This window comes from Ochotona princeps, chromosome 15, assembly GCF_030435755.1.
Source record: "Ochotona princeps isolate mOchPri1 chromosome 15, mOchPri1.hap1, whole genome shotgun sequence".
Classification (NCBI taxonomy): domain Eukaryota; kingdom Metazoa; phylum Chordata; class Mammalia; order Lagomorpha; family Ochotonidae; genus Ochotona; species Ochotona princeps.
In genome coordinates this window covers 54,590,321-54,603,214 of record NC_080846.1, presented here as the reverse complement: position 1 = coordinate 54,603,214, position 12,894 = coordinate 54,590,321, and the positions used below count along the sequence as shown (strand labels likewise).

At 57.3% G+C, this 12,894-nt stretch overlaps 1 protein-coding gene across 2 annotated transcripts; it reads right to left on the bottom strand.

Annotated features, from left to right (window-relative positions):
• Positions 1–675: 675 nt before the first annotated feature.
• Positions 676–12,471, bottom strand: LMBR1L (limb development membrane protein 1 like). Of its 2 annotated transcripts, none has more exons than XM_058673771.1 (17): positions 12,086–12,471; positions 9,952–10,036; positions 9,165–9,198; positions 8,113–8,252; positions 7,879–7,982; positions 6,893–7,016; positions 5,552–5,620; positions 5,380–5,444; positions 5,053–5,125; positions 4,876–4,959; positions 4,693–4,769; positions 3,478–3,555; positions 3,315–3,388; positions 3,034–3,124; positions 2,881–2,947; positions 1,431–1,508; positions 676–1,227 (listed from the first exon to the last, which is right to left on the bottom strand). In XM_058673771.1, exons 1-17 carry the CDS (start codon positions 12,155–12,157, stop codon positions 1,160–1,162), a joined length of 1,383 nt encoding a protein of 460 aa, XP_058529754.1. In that variant the 5' UTR covers positions 12,158–12,471; the 3' UTR covers positions 676–1,159. The 2 variants fall into 2 exon arrangements, with proteins under 2 accessions (XP_058529754.1, XP_004599400.1); XM_004599343.2 differs by having other exon boundaries at positions 1,431–1,592; positions 12,086–12,469.
• Between the last annotated feature and the right edge of the window lie 423 nt (positions 12,472–12,894).

Here is a 12,894-nt window from a genome sequence, read left to right as displayed (position 1 = left end):
GCCTGGGAAAGCAGTCGAGGACGGCCCAATGCATTGGGACCCTGCACCCGCGTGGGAGACCCGGAAGAGGTTCCAGGTTCCCGGCTTCGGATCGGCGCAGCACTGGCCCGTTGCGGCTCACTTGGGGAGTGAAACATCAACGGAAGATCTTCCTGTCTTTCCTCCTCTCTGTATATCTGACTTTGTAATAAAATAAATAAATCTTTAAAAAAAAAAAAGGAAATAGATGTGAAGATACAATGCAGTATGCATCCTTACTTCTAAATCAAAGATGGACTCCCAATGAAACTGTTAGACATATCTAGACAATGAGATGCTGGACTGTCTGCCATTGTCTGTACCAGCAATGTTGGCGCACACTTAAATAACAGACTGATGAACTTATGACTGCTTATGAAGGACTGTACTATTGTGATAACATGGAGAAAATCAGTCGAGGGGTGGGAATTTTGGGACGGGGAGTCTCAGACCCTATAGAATTATACCATAAAATTCAAAAATAAGAAAAAATAAATCATGCAGTTTAACACTTGATCTAAGTGTGCCCCAAAGACACCAAGAATGCAGATGGAGTGGCAGGACAAGGGTGGTGGGCAAGAGGCCCAGGAGTGCTGGGAACAAGGTTATCCAAGTAGACACAGGGAGAAGCAACCTAACAACAACAACAACAAAATCCATACAGAAGCAGACCCTGGGACTGGCTTTATTGCTGATGAGTGTAGCTTCTTCATGCCTACGCCCTCAGGATAGCACAGTGCTCAGATTCCGCTGGGCCAGAGGCCAGGGGGCCGCCCTGTTTCCCTCCCCCTGCCCTGGCCCAGCCTCTCCCCTGCCCCCTCCCCACCCTATTGCACATCAAGTCATGTAAACATGGCGACAGGCATGGCCCGGGATAGCAGTGAGGCAGATTGATGCGTAAACGGATTTGGGACCAGGAGGCAGGCCCAGTCACCCAGCCCCAGCCCCAGCCAAGACCACAGTTAAGTCTGGAAAAGCAGGGCACTGGTCCCAAACGCTGGCTCAGATCATGCAACAGTGCAGATGGTTCAGTCCCCCTTGCGGCTCCAGGCCCTGAGGTCGCTGCACCCCTGGGACTCCCTCTGGGCCTAGGCAGCAGATGGCAGTGTCCGGTTTGCTCTCTCCCAACCCTAGCCGGAGGTCACTGGTGCTGGCTCTTCCTAGATGCCCGGGGGAAGCCGGAAACAGGCAGCGGCAATCTGTCCAACCCTGGAGAAGCAGGGGGGTGTGGGGGGTGGGCAGTCAAAGCCAGGGCAGGAGGCCAGCCCCTCAAGGGCAAGACAACCAAGCCGCGGAACGGGTGGACCAGGCAGACAACAAACAGAGCAGGAAGCACAGCCTGCCCTATTGAGATGACCAGCACCCCTCAGGAGAACCCCGCCCCAGCTGCTTACAACCCCACTCCCTCTCACCAAAGGCTCGGATGAGCTCTGCCCGCACAGCGGCGGTGAAGGTCTTCACCAGACACAGTGTGCTAAAGCCGGCGAAGGCTGCGTTGTAGAGGAACACGATGTAGAAATTTCCCAGCCAGTTGAAGCGGCCAAAGTCACCCAGCAGGTCGAAGCGGGTGAGTCCTGAAGCACACATGGAGGGTGGCAGGTGGGCCTCCCCAGCCCCTCTCCTACTAGGAACCCAACTTCCTGATGCCTCCTGGTGGCCAAATCTCAGCACTGCAGCTGTCCAGCACCAGCAGCTAGGCCCGCTCACCTTGTCCTAGACCTGGAAACCTCTCCTTGCAGCTGCAGCTTTTTTTTTTTTTTTTTTTAAAGATTTGTTTATTTGTATGGGAAAGGCAGATCAGGTTCACAGAGACAGGAGACACAAAGAAATATGTCTTCCACCTGCTGGTTCACTCCCCAGATGGACACAACAGCAGGAGCTGAGCTGATCCAAAACCAGGAGCCAGGAGCTTCTTCTGGGTCTCCCATGTGGCTGCAGGGTCCCAAGGCTTTGGGCCGTCCTCGACTGCTTTCCCAGGCCACAAGCAGGGAGCTGGATGGGAAGTGGAGCAGCTGGGACTCAAACCGACACTTCCAGCCACTGCGTCACACACGGGCCAGGGCCTCTATATCTACATGGGAGACAGACAGCAAACTCCTGGCTCCTGGCTCTGCTCTGGCTCAGCCAGAGCTGTTGTGGCCACTTGGAGGGGAGTGAACCAACAGATGGAAGAATTCTACCTTTCCCACTGCCCTTCAAATAAGCAACTCTTAGTAAATAAAAATAAACTGAGTTGTCCTTAAAATAGCCAAGATCGGCCCTCTCAACTACCTTCTTTCTTCCTGCTCTTTCAGAAAACATTGATTCACAGACCTACCCAGAAGGAAGACTGGGTGAAAACCCTGCTCCCCACCCAAAGCAAGTCAATGGCAATGGCAGCTGAGCCACGGGGAGCAGGCATCCAGTGGCAGTGAAGCTGCCTGTAACCCCATCAGAGGGCCTGGGGGTTCAATTCCCGGCTCTGGCTTCCATCCAGGCACATCCTGGGAGGCAGCAGCACCAGCAGTTCTGTGAACCTGGTTTTTTCCGTCTCCTGACCCCTAGGGGTTGTAGGCATTTAAAGAGTGAATCATTGGCTGGGTGCACTCTCTGCTGCCTCTCAAAAACCAAACCAAACAAAACAATAGATGAGTTTTGAAGCAACACTGTTCTGAAACTCAGCCATACGCACTTTACAGGGACTCGGTTTACCCATCTATATAATGGGTAACACTCCCAGTTTGGTGTTGGGGTGGAGACAGCACACACACACACGTGTATATGTATACACACATTGACCACTTACTACCTGTAGATACTTAAAAAAGAAAAAAAAAAAAAAAAGCCAATTCCTTTATCCCCTCTTGCTATCTTGCTACTTACCCAGAGTCCGAGAGAAGACAGGGAGTGCCGAGCTTAGCACCAGGAGACACACGCAGTTCCCAATGATCTAGCAGGGGAGGAGAGGACAGGCGGAGGCAGTGGCACAGCTGAAGTGCCTGTCACCCACCCACGCCCCCAGGGAGCTCCCGCTACCTGAGTCATGGCTGTGTCATGCCACCTGGGCCGCAGGCCCCGGAAGAGCGGAGAGGTATAGAAGCCCACGACAGAGGACACCATCAGGTAACTGAGGCTGGGTGAAGGCAGAAGCAGGCACCTTCCAGGAGGAAGGCCTCCCTCCCAGCCCTTGTCTTTCTGAACGCAATGCCAGAGAGCACTGGGCTCCCATCCCCACCCCCCAGCCCAAGAGCCACTCCGTGTGGAGCCCAGCAGCCAGGCTTGGTGAGTGGAGGCAGCCGTGGCTTTCCAAAGGATACAAGATGAGGACAACCTGAATGACGGCACCAAAGCAGCCCAGCTTGGAGAAGGACACCTGGCCCAGCGAGGCGTCCTGAAGGGGTGGAGGGGGCAGCGTGAGCGTTGGCCTCTCCCCACCCCCAGCCTTCTCCCTGCCTCCTGAGGAGGAGGAGGTGCAAGTACCTGCATGCCCCGCGGCATGGCGGCCTCGTCGATGAGCAGCTCCAGGATGTGGAAGGCCACGATGAGCACAGACAGGCCCTGGGAGATGCAAGGTCGAGAGTCCAGCCCAGCCCAGCCCAGCCCTGGCTCCACCCTGAGCCTTGGCAGTAGGTCGAACCTGCATCGCATCTTCACTCTCCAGCTCACCAAGCCTGGCTGCTGGGCTCTGCACGGAGTGGCTCGTGGGCTGCCTCAAGGCCGGTGCTAGGCACAGAGCCCCTCCGAGCAGCTCACAGGCACAGCCCCTCAGCTAGAAGGACCACTCCAAAGCTGGCTGGGAAGAGGTGCCCCTCCTTACGACGGACAAACCAGGGGCAGACTGCATTCCAATCTGTCCTCTTACAGTCCACCACAAGTCGGCACCTTAAGACTTTTGGAAAGTTATTCTGTGTCTTCACCTTCAAAATAGGAACTAGGGTGGTACAGTGGGCTAAATCACTGCTTGAGACACCTGGGTCCCATATTAGAGTCCCACAGCGACTGCTTCTAGTCAGTTTCCTGCTAATGCATTCCTGGAGGCAGAGGTGGCAGCTAAACACGCCCTGGTCCCTGATGTCCACACGGGAGAGTGAGACGGTGCTACGGGCTCCCAGCTGTAGCCTGGCCCAGCCCTGACGGCTGTGGGTGTTACAGGGAGGGAACCGCTGAATAGAAGATCTCTTCCAGCGTGTCCCTCCTTCTGCCTTTTAATTTTCTTAGAAAAGAGTGACAGAAGAGAAACAGACAAAGGAAGAGTCAAGGGTGGTTGCAACAGTCAGGACTGAACCAAGCCTAAACCAGGAGCCAAGAGCTTCTTTCAGGTCTCCCACATGCGTGGCATGGTGCCCAACACTTGGGTGACCTCCACTGATTTTCCCAGGCCATCAGCAGGACACTCAATCTAAGAGGAACAGCCGGCACACGAAATGGCGCCCAAATGAGATGCTAGCATTGCAAGTGGCAGCTTTACCCACTATGCCAGTCCCTCACTCTATCTTTTAATTAGATAAAAGCAAATCAAAAATAAGAAATATCTAATAAACAAACATGAAAAAGTGTTCTGTACCAGACAAGACTTGAGGCAGGCCCTAAGTGGGAGGGAGGCAGCCACTATCACGGATAAATGGGGGCCCGTACCTCCTCCCTGAGACAGCCTCATGGGCCTGCTCGCCTCCCCGAGTAGGCTGTTCCACTTACCGTCAGCACCAGCAGGCACAGCATGGCCAGTGGGTAGCCCAGGTTCCGTTGCCAGGCTGATGCCTTCCTCCGCTTCTCTGTTTACAAGTAGGAAGCTGTCTGGTGAGCAAGCACATGGAACAAGCAAGCAGGACCCTTTGCTTGGGGAAAGTCAGGCCCGCCACATCCTCTCAACCCACATACCCAGTAGGATCCTCTGTGTCTGCAGAGCCAGGACCTGTCTGTGCAGCAGCTCCATGTCCAGAGGCAACCAGCAGGAGGTGGGATCTGGGGGCAACAAACACGACACTGCCCTCTGGTCCCATGGCCCTGCCCAGGGCCAGGCCCTCTCCACCCCAGCTGAGGACAGCTGCAACTCACTGCAGATCCTATGGGTCAGAGCTGCTTCCTCAAAGGCTGAACAGTACAGCTGCTCTTCTAGGTCTTCCAGCAGCTGGGGACAGAGGGCAGGGAAGGGCCAGACGTCAGGGGCTCCCTCACCCCGGGGCAGCATGGCACCACAACTTCCCCAAGCTGCGGCTATCGCCTTGTGGCCAAGCAGCTCTGGGAACCCCGTCACCTGGCATCCTGCCCTCATGTCTGGGGCCCAGCTCCATGTGGCAGGAGCCCACGGAGGCTGTGGCCCCTGGCCAGCTGCAGCTTGGCGGAAGGCTCCCTCTGTTGGGCAAAAGGGTGAGGAGCACATACCCTGGGCTTGACCAGCAGCTTCCCGGTGACGGAGAACATGCGGGCGAGACCCAGCGGAGTACACACTGTGGGGATAAAGAGTCTGGTACCTATCCCTTCTCTCCCCCTAATTCCTGCTCTGTTCCTTCCTCCTCACAGGCCCCACTGAAACCCTCAGACTGTGCGCACTCACCCAGAAGCAGCAGGACCCCGAAGAAGGAGATGCAGGAGTAGAGGTAGGGGAGATAGTACTCCCAGAAATCTACGGGTGAAAAGAGGCACACTGGGGTGGACTGTGGGGGACAGCAGGTTAAGCCCACATCCCATATCTGAGCGCCAAGCCAAATTTCTGGCTGCTCTGCTTATGATCCCTCCATGTGCTTATGAGCCTAGTAAGGTAGCAGAAGATGCCTCAAGGCCCACTGGGATGGCTCAATTTGCTATCCTTCTCCTCGCAAGCACCAGGATCCCATATGGCCAGTTTATATCCCAGCTGCTCCACTTCCCATCCATCTCTCTGCTTGTGGCCTGGGAAAGCAGTCAAGGATGGCCCAAAGCCTTGGGACCCTGGACCTGCGTGGGAGACCCAGAAGGAGCTCCTGGTTTCTGGCTTTCGACTGGCTCAGCTCTGGCTGTTACCGCCACTTAGGGAATGAACCAGCCAATGGAAGATCCTTCTCTCTGTCTCTCCTTCTCTTTGTAAATCTGCCTTTCCAATAATAAATAAATAAGAAGATGATGGTCCAAGTACTTGGGCTGTTATCCACATGGGAGACCAGAACAGAGTTCCAGGCTCCTGGTTTCAGCCTGGTCCAGACATGACCTTTGCACCCATTTGCGGAGTGACCATCAGATAGAAGAGCCCTCTGTCTCCTTGTCACTCTGTACTAATTTTGTACACACCTCTTATTGCTAACATAGGGAGTCAAGAAGTACATAAAGGGGGCCCGGCGGCATGGCCTAGCGGCTAAAGTCCTCACCTTGAAAGCCCCGGGATCCCATATGGGCGCAGGTTCTAATCCCGGCAGCTCTACTTCCCATCCAGCTCCCTACTTGTGGCCTGGGAAAGCAGTTGAGGACGGCCCAAAGCCTTGGGACCCTGCACCAGCGTGGGAGACCTGGAGAAGTTCCTGGCTCCTGGCTTCAGATCGGCATAGCATCGGCAGTTGTGCACACTTGGGGAGTGAATCATCGGATGGAAGATCTTCCTCTCTGTCTCTCCTCCTCTCTGTATATCTGACTTTCAAATAAAAATAAATAAACCTTAAAAAAAATAAAGAAGTACATAAAGATCTTCCTTTCCACTGGACAGGCTGGTGCCCCTAACTGCTGCTTTCCCCAAAGGTCAACCGTCTTGTTAACCCATCGCAGGGATCAGATGGAACGAGGCTGAAGGGTGGATCTGGCCAGGCATCCATCAGTTGGAATCTCTTGGCCTCAGGAAGAGGGTGCCAACATGTGCCTTCCCTGGCCAGGGAACAGTGGCCGTCTAAAGAGCTGCTCGTTGGGGAGCTGAGGAAGCCAGGAGTCTCACCGTAGAGTGACTCCCTGCTGGTCTTGTTGTCCACAATGGCCGATGCCACCCACACCATACCCAACACCAGCAGAGTGAGTAGTAACAGCATCACCACCGTCTCGTAGACCCGGCCCAGGACGCCCTGCAGGGAGAGGTGGATGGGGGCAGGGGCGGGACCATGAGGAGAGGTGAGGAGAGGAGAGGCTGGTGGTGCCTGCCAGAGGCATGGATTCAGGAGACAGGGCGTTACCTCCCACCTCCCACTCCAGTGTCACACTATCCACCTGCTACTCTTCCTTTGCAACCTCCTCCCAGGTCCCTTCAAACTCTTTCTTGGCCTTGGGGGGCTGACCTCTGGGGTCCCCATCACACCAAGCTCTCTGCCCTCTGGTATTCTGTCCAGCTTGCCCCACGAAAGACCAGCAGGAGACAATAAGGAAGATGAGCAATCAACCCCGTGTTTCTCGCCACCATGGTTTTGGCAGTGGCCAGGACACTACAACAAAAACAAAGATTCTGTGGGTCCCAGAATTGACTTCCTGCCTTATCCATGCAGGCCAAGGGGTGGTAAGGACCTCCAGCTGTTGTCTTGGCCTCCAACTCCTCGTTGAGGGGTGAGGCAGCAATACCCAATCCCACACTCATGCCCCGTATCAGGGCACCAATTCGAGTCTTGGCTACTCTGTTTCCCATTTCACTCCCTGCTAATGTGCCTGGGCAGCAGCAGCTCAAGGCCCAAGTCCTGGAGTGCCAGCTCCTGGCTTTAGCCTGGCACAGCCCTAGATACTGCAGCCCTAGATACTTTTGGGAATGAACCAGAGGAAGGAAGAGCTGTTGCTCTGCCATTCTAATTTAAAACAAAACACACAACAACAACAAGGTCTTTGTTGGTTCCCATGACTCTGACTAACCCTCTGCCAACAGTCCATTAGGATCCCTTTAGTGGAAGCATTTGAGTGGAATTCTGTCTGCTGCCTTACCGTCTGACTGGTCCTCCTACTCACCTTTCTGGAGCCGGCGAAGCCCTCAGACTCAGTGAAGAAGTATGCGAAGGGCATGAGGAAGATGAGGGACAAGTTGGAGAAGAGAAAAACCAGGTTCCAGAGGCCTAGGGGAAAAGGAGAAGTTGAAGTGTTGGGAGCGTGGGGCACAGCTCACCAGGGGCTGACCCTGCAGTGGGCAGGCAGTGCCTGTGGAGCCCCTGCTCCCCAGCCGGGCCACAGCCACGAACCACGCACCATGGATGAGGGAGCCATTGAGCCACTGGATGTAGTAGTTCCGAGGCAGGGACAGTAGCACCTCGTTGCTGATGATGGAGAAGGGTAGGAGCAGGACAGCACCCAGGGCGACCGCCAGGGTGAAGGTACACAACTCGAGCCTGGGCAGAGAAGGGCCAACTGACTTGGCTGGCACAGGGACTCACTGCCGCATGTTGTCCTCAAGGGCATTTGTAACTTCCAGAACCAATAACACATCACATCCAGAGGCTCTACCCATTACTGCCCCTCCCTCCCCTTGATCTCTGGGGAAATGCTGGTGTACGTGATGCGTCCCACCTTGGCACCCACGGAACCAGGCTACCTGGCCAGCAAGCCCCAGGAACGTGGCCCTGCTCTCCATGTTTAACGGATTGCACCAGGCACAATGCCACAGCTCAGGGGTGTGGCCTTTTCTGCTCAGGGATACAGATTTCTGGGCTGGCCTCTTTCTAGCCAGGGTAAGAGTGGGGTTACCCCCAAGGGCTGTGCTAGGGCAAGTGAGGCCGGGTGTCACAGCCCAGGCCTGTGCCCTGACTGCATCCCTGTAAAGAAGGGCCCTTCCATCTGGCTGGCCTGTCTGGGAAAAGAGCTGTGGTCTAAGCTCTGTCCCAGAGGGGCCATCTGTTTGCTACTCTCTGGGCACACCAACAACAACTGATTCATAATGCTCTGGCCCTCGGCTGCCTGGGGCGTTTCCCGTTTTCCCCACACCCCAAGTCCATTCCCACGATCATGCAGCACACTCAACTCCCTCCCACTGGCTGCCAGGAGGTGAAGCCAAGCTGGAGCCATTTCCGGTGACTCAGGCCCCTTTTAGCCCTAGGTACCTGGCAGTGAGGCTCCCAAAAGATCCTGGCCTAACAAGGGAGACAGGAACAGCAGCTTTCCCTGGGCGTCCCCAGGGTGGGGCAGGGCTGCCAGTAGCCAGCCGCAGGGTGGGAGTGAACACTGCCTCCTCCCTGTGTGGGACCCTCCTCCTCCTTCCACTCCATCCTCGCTCCTTAAGACCACCTGGTGACCGGGACACTTACGCAATCTTGTTAACTGTGGCATCTTCATCGTCCACTGTGAGGGAGAGAAGGTGGGGGAGAGGCAAGGCATCAGCGGGCAGCCCTGGGAGTCAAGTGTGTTCAAGTGCGGCCCCTCCCTCTCCCGCTGGCTGAAAAGAGGCTAGCCCGGGAGGTCTTACAGTGCAGCCCCCACGGGGTGTTCTCAGGCAAGGTGGCAGCTTCAAGGTGAGTGGGCCCAGGGGAGGAGAATGTGGGCAGAACACTTCCCTGCTTTTCCCCTCCTCCCCCATCTCCAGTGCCTCTCTGCGAGGCTGCTGGGTGGATGGGGAGAAGACTGAGGGAAACCGTGTTGGGGGGCGGGGTTGCTGCCTTGGTGGGGAGGCAGGGAGGCCCGGTGGCCAGTAGACTGCCCTCACATGGTGGGATTCACACTCAACCTGCACACCCCCAGGCGCTCTACAGAGACAGCAGCTACCACCAGCACTCAGGCCTGTGTGGGGAAGAGCCGGGAGAGATGCCACAGCTCGCCTCACGGAGACATTTATCCTGCAGGTGCTCGCTTGAGGTCCACAAAGTACCACACACAAGGACCATGCAGATCTGGTCACGTCTGCCAGTAGCACGAAACGGGAGATCAGAAAAGTGACCTGCGGGGTGACTGTGGCTACCCCAACTTGCTCCTTCTCACAAGGGAAGCAGGCCACGGAGGCAGAGGTTCCAAAACAGCCCAGCACGGCTTCCCGTGAGGCTGGCCCCATGGTGACAGCGACTCCGGTGACGCTGGGGGGGAGGAGGCAATCACGGGTACCTGTGGTGAACTCGGCAGGCCTCTTGAAGCGCGTCAGGAAGATGTGGCAGAGGATGTAGAGTGTCGCAAACAGGAGAGCTGAGATCTGTCAGAGTGTGAGTTGTGATGAGCCCTTCGGACCCTCAGCCACTGCCCAACCCCCCCAAAGCCTCACCTTCCTGGCACGCTGTTCCCTCCCTCAAGGGGAGCACTCCAGTTCCCCCTCCGGCACCTCCTTGCCACCAGGGCCTCAGGGACTATCCCACACCCCTGGGAAATACCACTACACCCAACCCCACGTGGACTCCCCTGGGAGGTAAACGGGTAGGGAAACTCCTAGAGCTAACCATGCACACACAGCTAGAATAGGTCACAGAGCCGGGGGCGGGGCATTTACTCCAGGTACCTCTTTAGAAAGGGAAGCAGGTTAGAGGGGAAGAAGACCCCTATACCGTCCTGGCACCCCACCCTACTTCCACCCATGCTATGCAGGAATCTGTCTTGAGATCAAGTCAGAAGTTCCACTTGGTCGATTCAGGGACCCTGAAATATCAGGTCTGTCCCCGGCCAAGCCAAAGCCTCATGGAATCCCATGCCCTAATAGTAGACCTTCAGTTAAGACTCAACATCTAGAAGCTTCCAGAGCCACTGTCTACCACATTAAAGGCAATCACTCCCTGGGCTTTACCTTAAGTCACTTCCAGCTCCCGGGCTAAGCTACGCCTCTTAGTGACTCAACTTTCAACTGACAACAAAGATACAACGCAGCCAGGTTAACCCACACGCGTATCCCTGTTATTATGGTCCACAGCAGGAGCCACTGGCCCAAGTCTTAAGATGCCACGCCACTGCACATGAGACGGACCAAAAGACAAACTCAGCTTCCCAGATTCAGTCTCCAGAGGGAACGGATCCCACAGAGAATCTGCATTCCACAGCCTACATAGGGAGGCAAGAGACCAGAGCCAGCCAAGGTCTGGGACAATGTTGCCGACCACAAGGAAACAAGCACAACCAAGATTCCATAGCTGTAGGATTCTTACGGTCCCAGAGTTCTGCCCTGGACTTGCACAATCAGCAGGAAGGCAGGAGGCCCTAAAGGTCCTTGTGGAGTTCCACGCAGTTCCAGTGCAAGGTTGTTCTGGGAGCAGGTGGAGGAGGTGCCCCAGGCCTTGAGGCTGCCCTTGACCGGCACTGATGCCCTCAACCAATGGGACTGAAGGAAAGAGGGAGGCACACCCTCCCGCGGGTGTCCAAGGTCTGGCTCATCAACCTTCCCAGTTCTCCAGGAATGCCAGACTCCAGCCCTCCAGGCTCAAACCGGGGTGTGTCTCCACAGCATATGGAACCCCAACAAGTGAGACTCCCACCCCGGCAGGCTTCCTGCAAACACACCTCCCCTGGAGTGTCACACAGACCAACAGGCTTTCAACTTCCCAGCCCTCCAGGCTCACTTTACTTCTGCAATCTGAGCGAGCAGAATGGAACCCAGCCTGAGAAAAACCAGGGAGGGCCCCATGCACGGACTTCCTGCTCAACCTGCACTTCTCTCTAATCCTCCGAACTTTCTCCTTTCCAGGTGGTATGTGGGGTTGGGGGCATCGTCCCTCAGCCCCATCGGGTCACGCAGCCGCCTAGGGAAGGACCTAGGTGGGAAGGCCATCCGCCAGGTGCCCTTGGGGAGCTGGGCAGCCCAGCAGGACGTCAAACAGCAAGGGGAAAAATCAGCCAAGCAGAAGCTCCCGGCCATCCACCCTCGTCGCACATCATCAGAAGCCCAACAGTGCTATCTGGCCACATGGAACTAGCCCTACTACGTGCTCGCCTCGCCAGCTGCCCCTACACCAGAAGTCCGGAAGATGCGCCGGCAGTGGGGGGCGAGGCGACATCCTCCCCGACCCACGGGATGGAAAAGGGAGCTCCCGGCCATCCCCCTCGGGGCCCCTGCAGACACTCGGCGCTCCCCACGTCCCCACAAAGGGAGCCCCGGGGGAGGAGGGGCGTGCAGGGCAGGAAACCAAGCGGCTTTGTTTACCTCGTAGGGACTGCCAGCCGGTCCCCTCCCTGCCCCGTCTCCCCCCCAGGTCCAGCGGGGCTCCCCAGGTGCCCGGAGCCCAGGGGGTCTTCTCCCCACCGCGGGTCTTCCCGCACTCACGATGCACTCGCGGACCCGCTCGTGGAACAGCTGCTCTCGTACGGACAGCACTTCGTAGTCCGCCGCTTCCATACTCTGCTCAGCATGACTGGAGCGGGGGCGTCTCTGGGCCCGGGGAGGACGAACGGCCAGGGAGCCGCCGCCGACACCCGGACCCAGCAAGGAGCTTCTCCTCACAGCCGGCGACGGAAACTCGGGGCGATCCGGGGCCGCGACGCCCCGCCCGGAAAGGGGCAGGACCCAGACCGCCCGGCTGGCAAGGCCTCGGGGCCCCTCTCCGCTCGCTCCCCTTTAGGGTCGAGTCGCGGCCGCCTCACGACGCCAACACCGGCCTCGGCGCCCGCTGCTAGGAAGCGCCCGGCTTGTTCCATCTGTTTAAGAGGCCCCGTGACGACACAAGGAGTGGGCGGGTTCCTTGCGGGGGGGCGGAACGCATTGGCTCCCGGAGAGCTGCCGTTCATCGCTGCAGGAGAGCTGATAGGCTCGCCCCGCTCGAGGAGGCGGGGTCCGCCACACTGCTCCTCCACTCGAACCACCGCCTCTCCGAGGCCGCAGTGGTGGGGAGGCCTGGGGGCGGCCGTGATGGAAGAGAAGGGCAGGCGGCTGTGCTGGGCAGGCCTGGGGGCGGCCGTGATGGAAGGGAAGGGCAGGCCGCTGTGCTGGGCAGGCCTGGGGGCGGCCGTGATGGAAGGGAAGGGCAGGCCGCTGTGCTGGGGAGGGGCCGGCTCCCGGGACCTGCCTGGGGGCGGCCGTGATGGAGGGGTCCGTGCGGGTCAGGGCGGACGGGTGCTGCTATGGGGGTGTGTGTG

Coding starts and splice junctions, on each gene's coding strand:
- LMBR1L (XM_004599343.2), bottom strand. CDS start 12,157: ATGGAAGCGGCGGACTACGAAGTGCTGTCCGTACGAGAGCAGCTGTTC. Junction 4,960..5,052: donor TCTGACCCATAGGATCTGCA/GTGAGTTGCAGC, acceptor TGTTGCCCCCAG/ATCCCACCTCCTGCTGGTTG. Junction 3,389..3,477: donor CCATGCCGCGGGGCATGCAG/GTACTTGCACCT, acceptor CCACCCCTTCAG/GACGCCTCGCTGGGCCAGGT.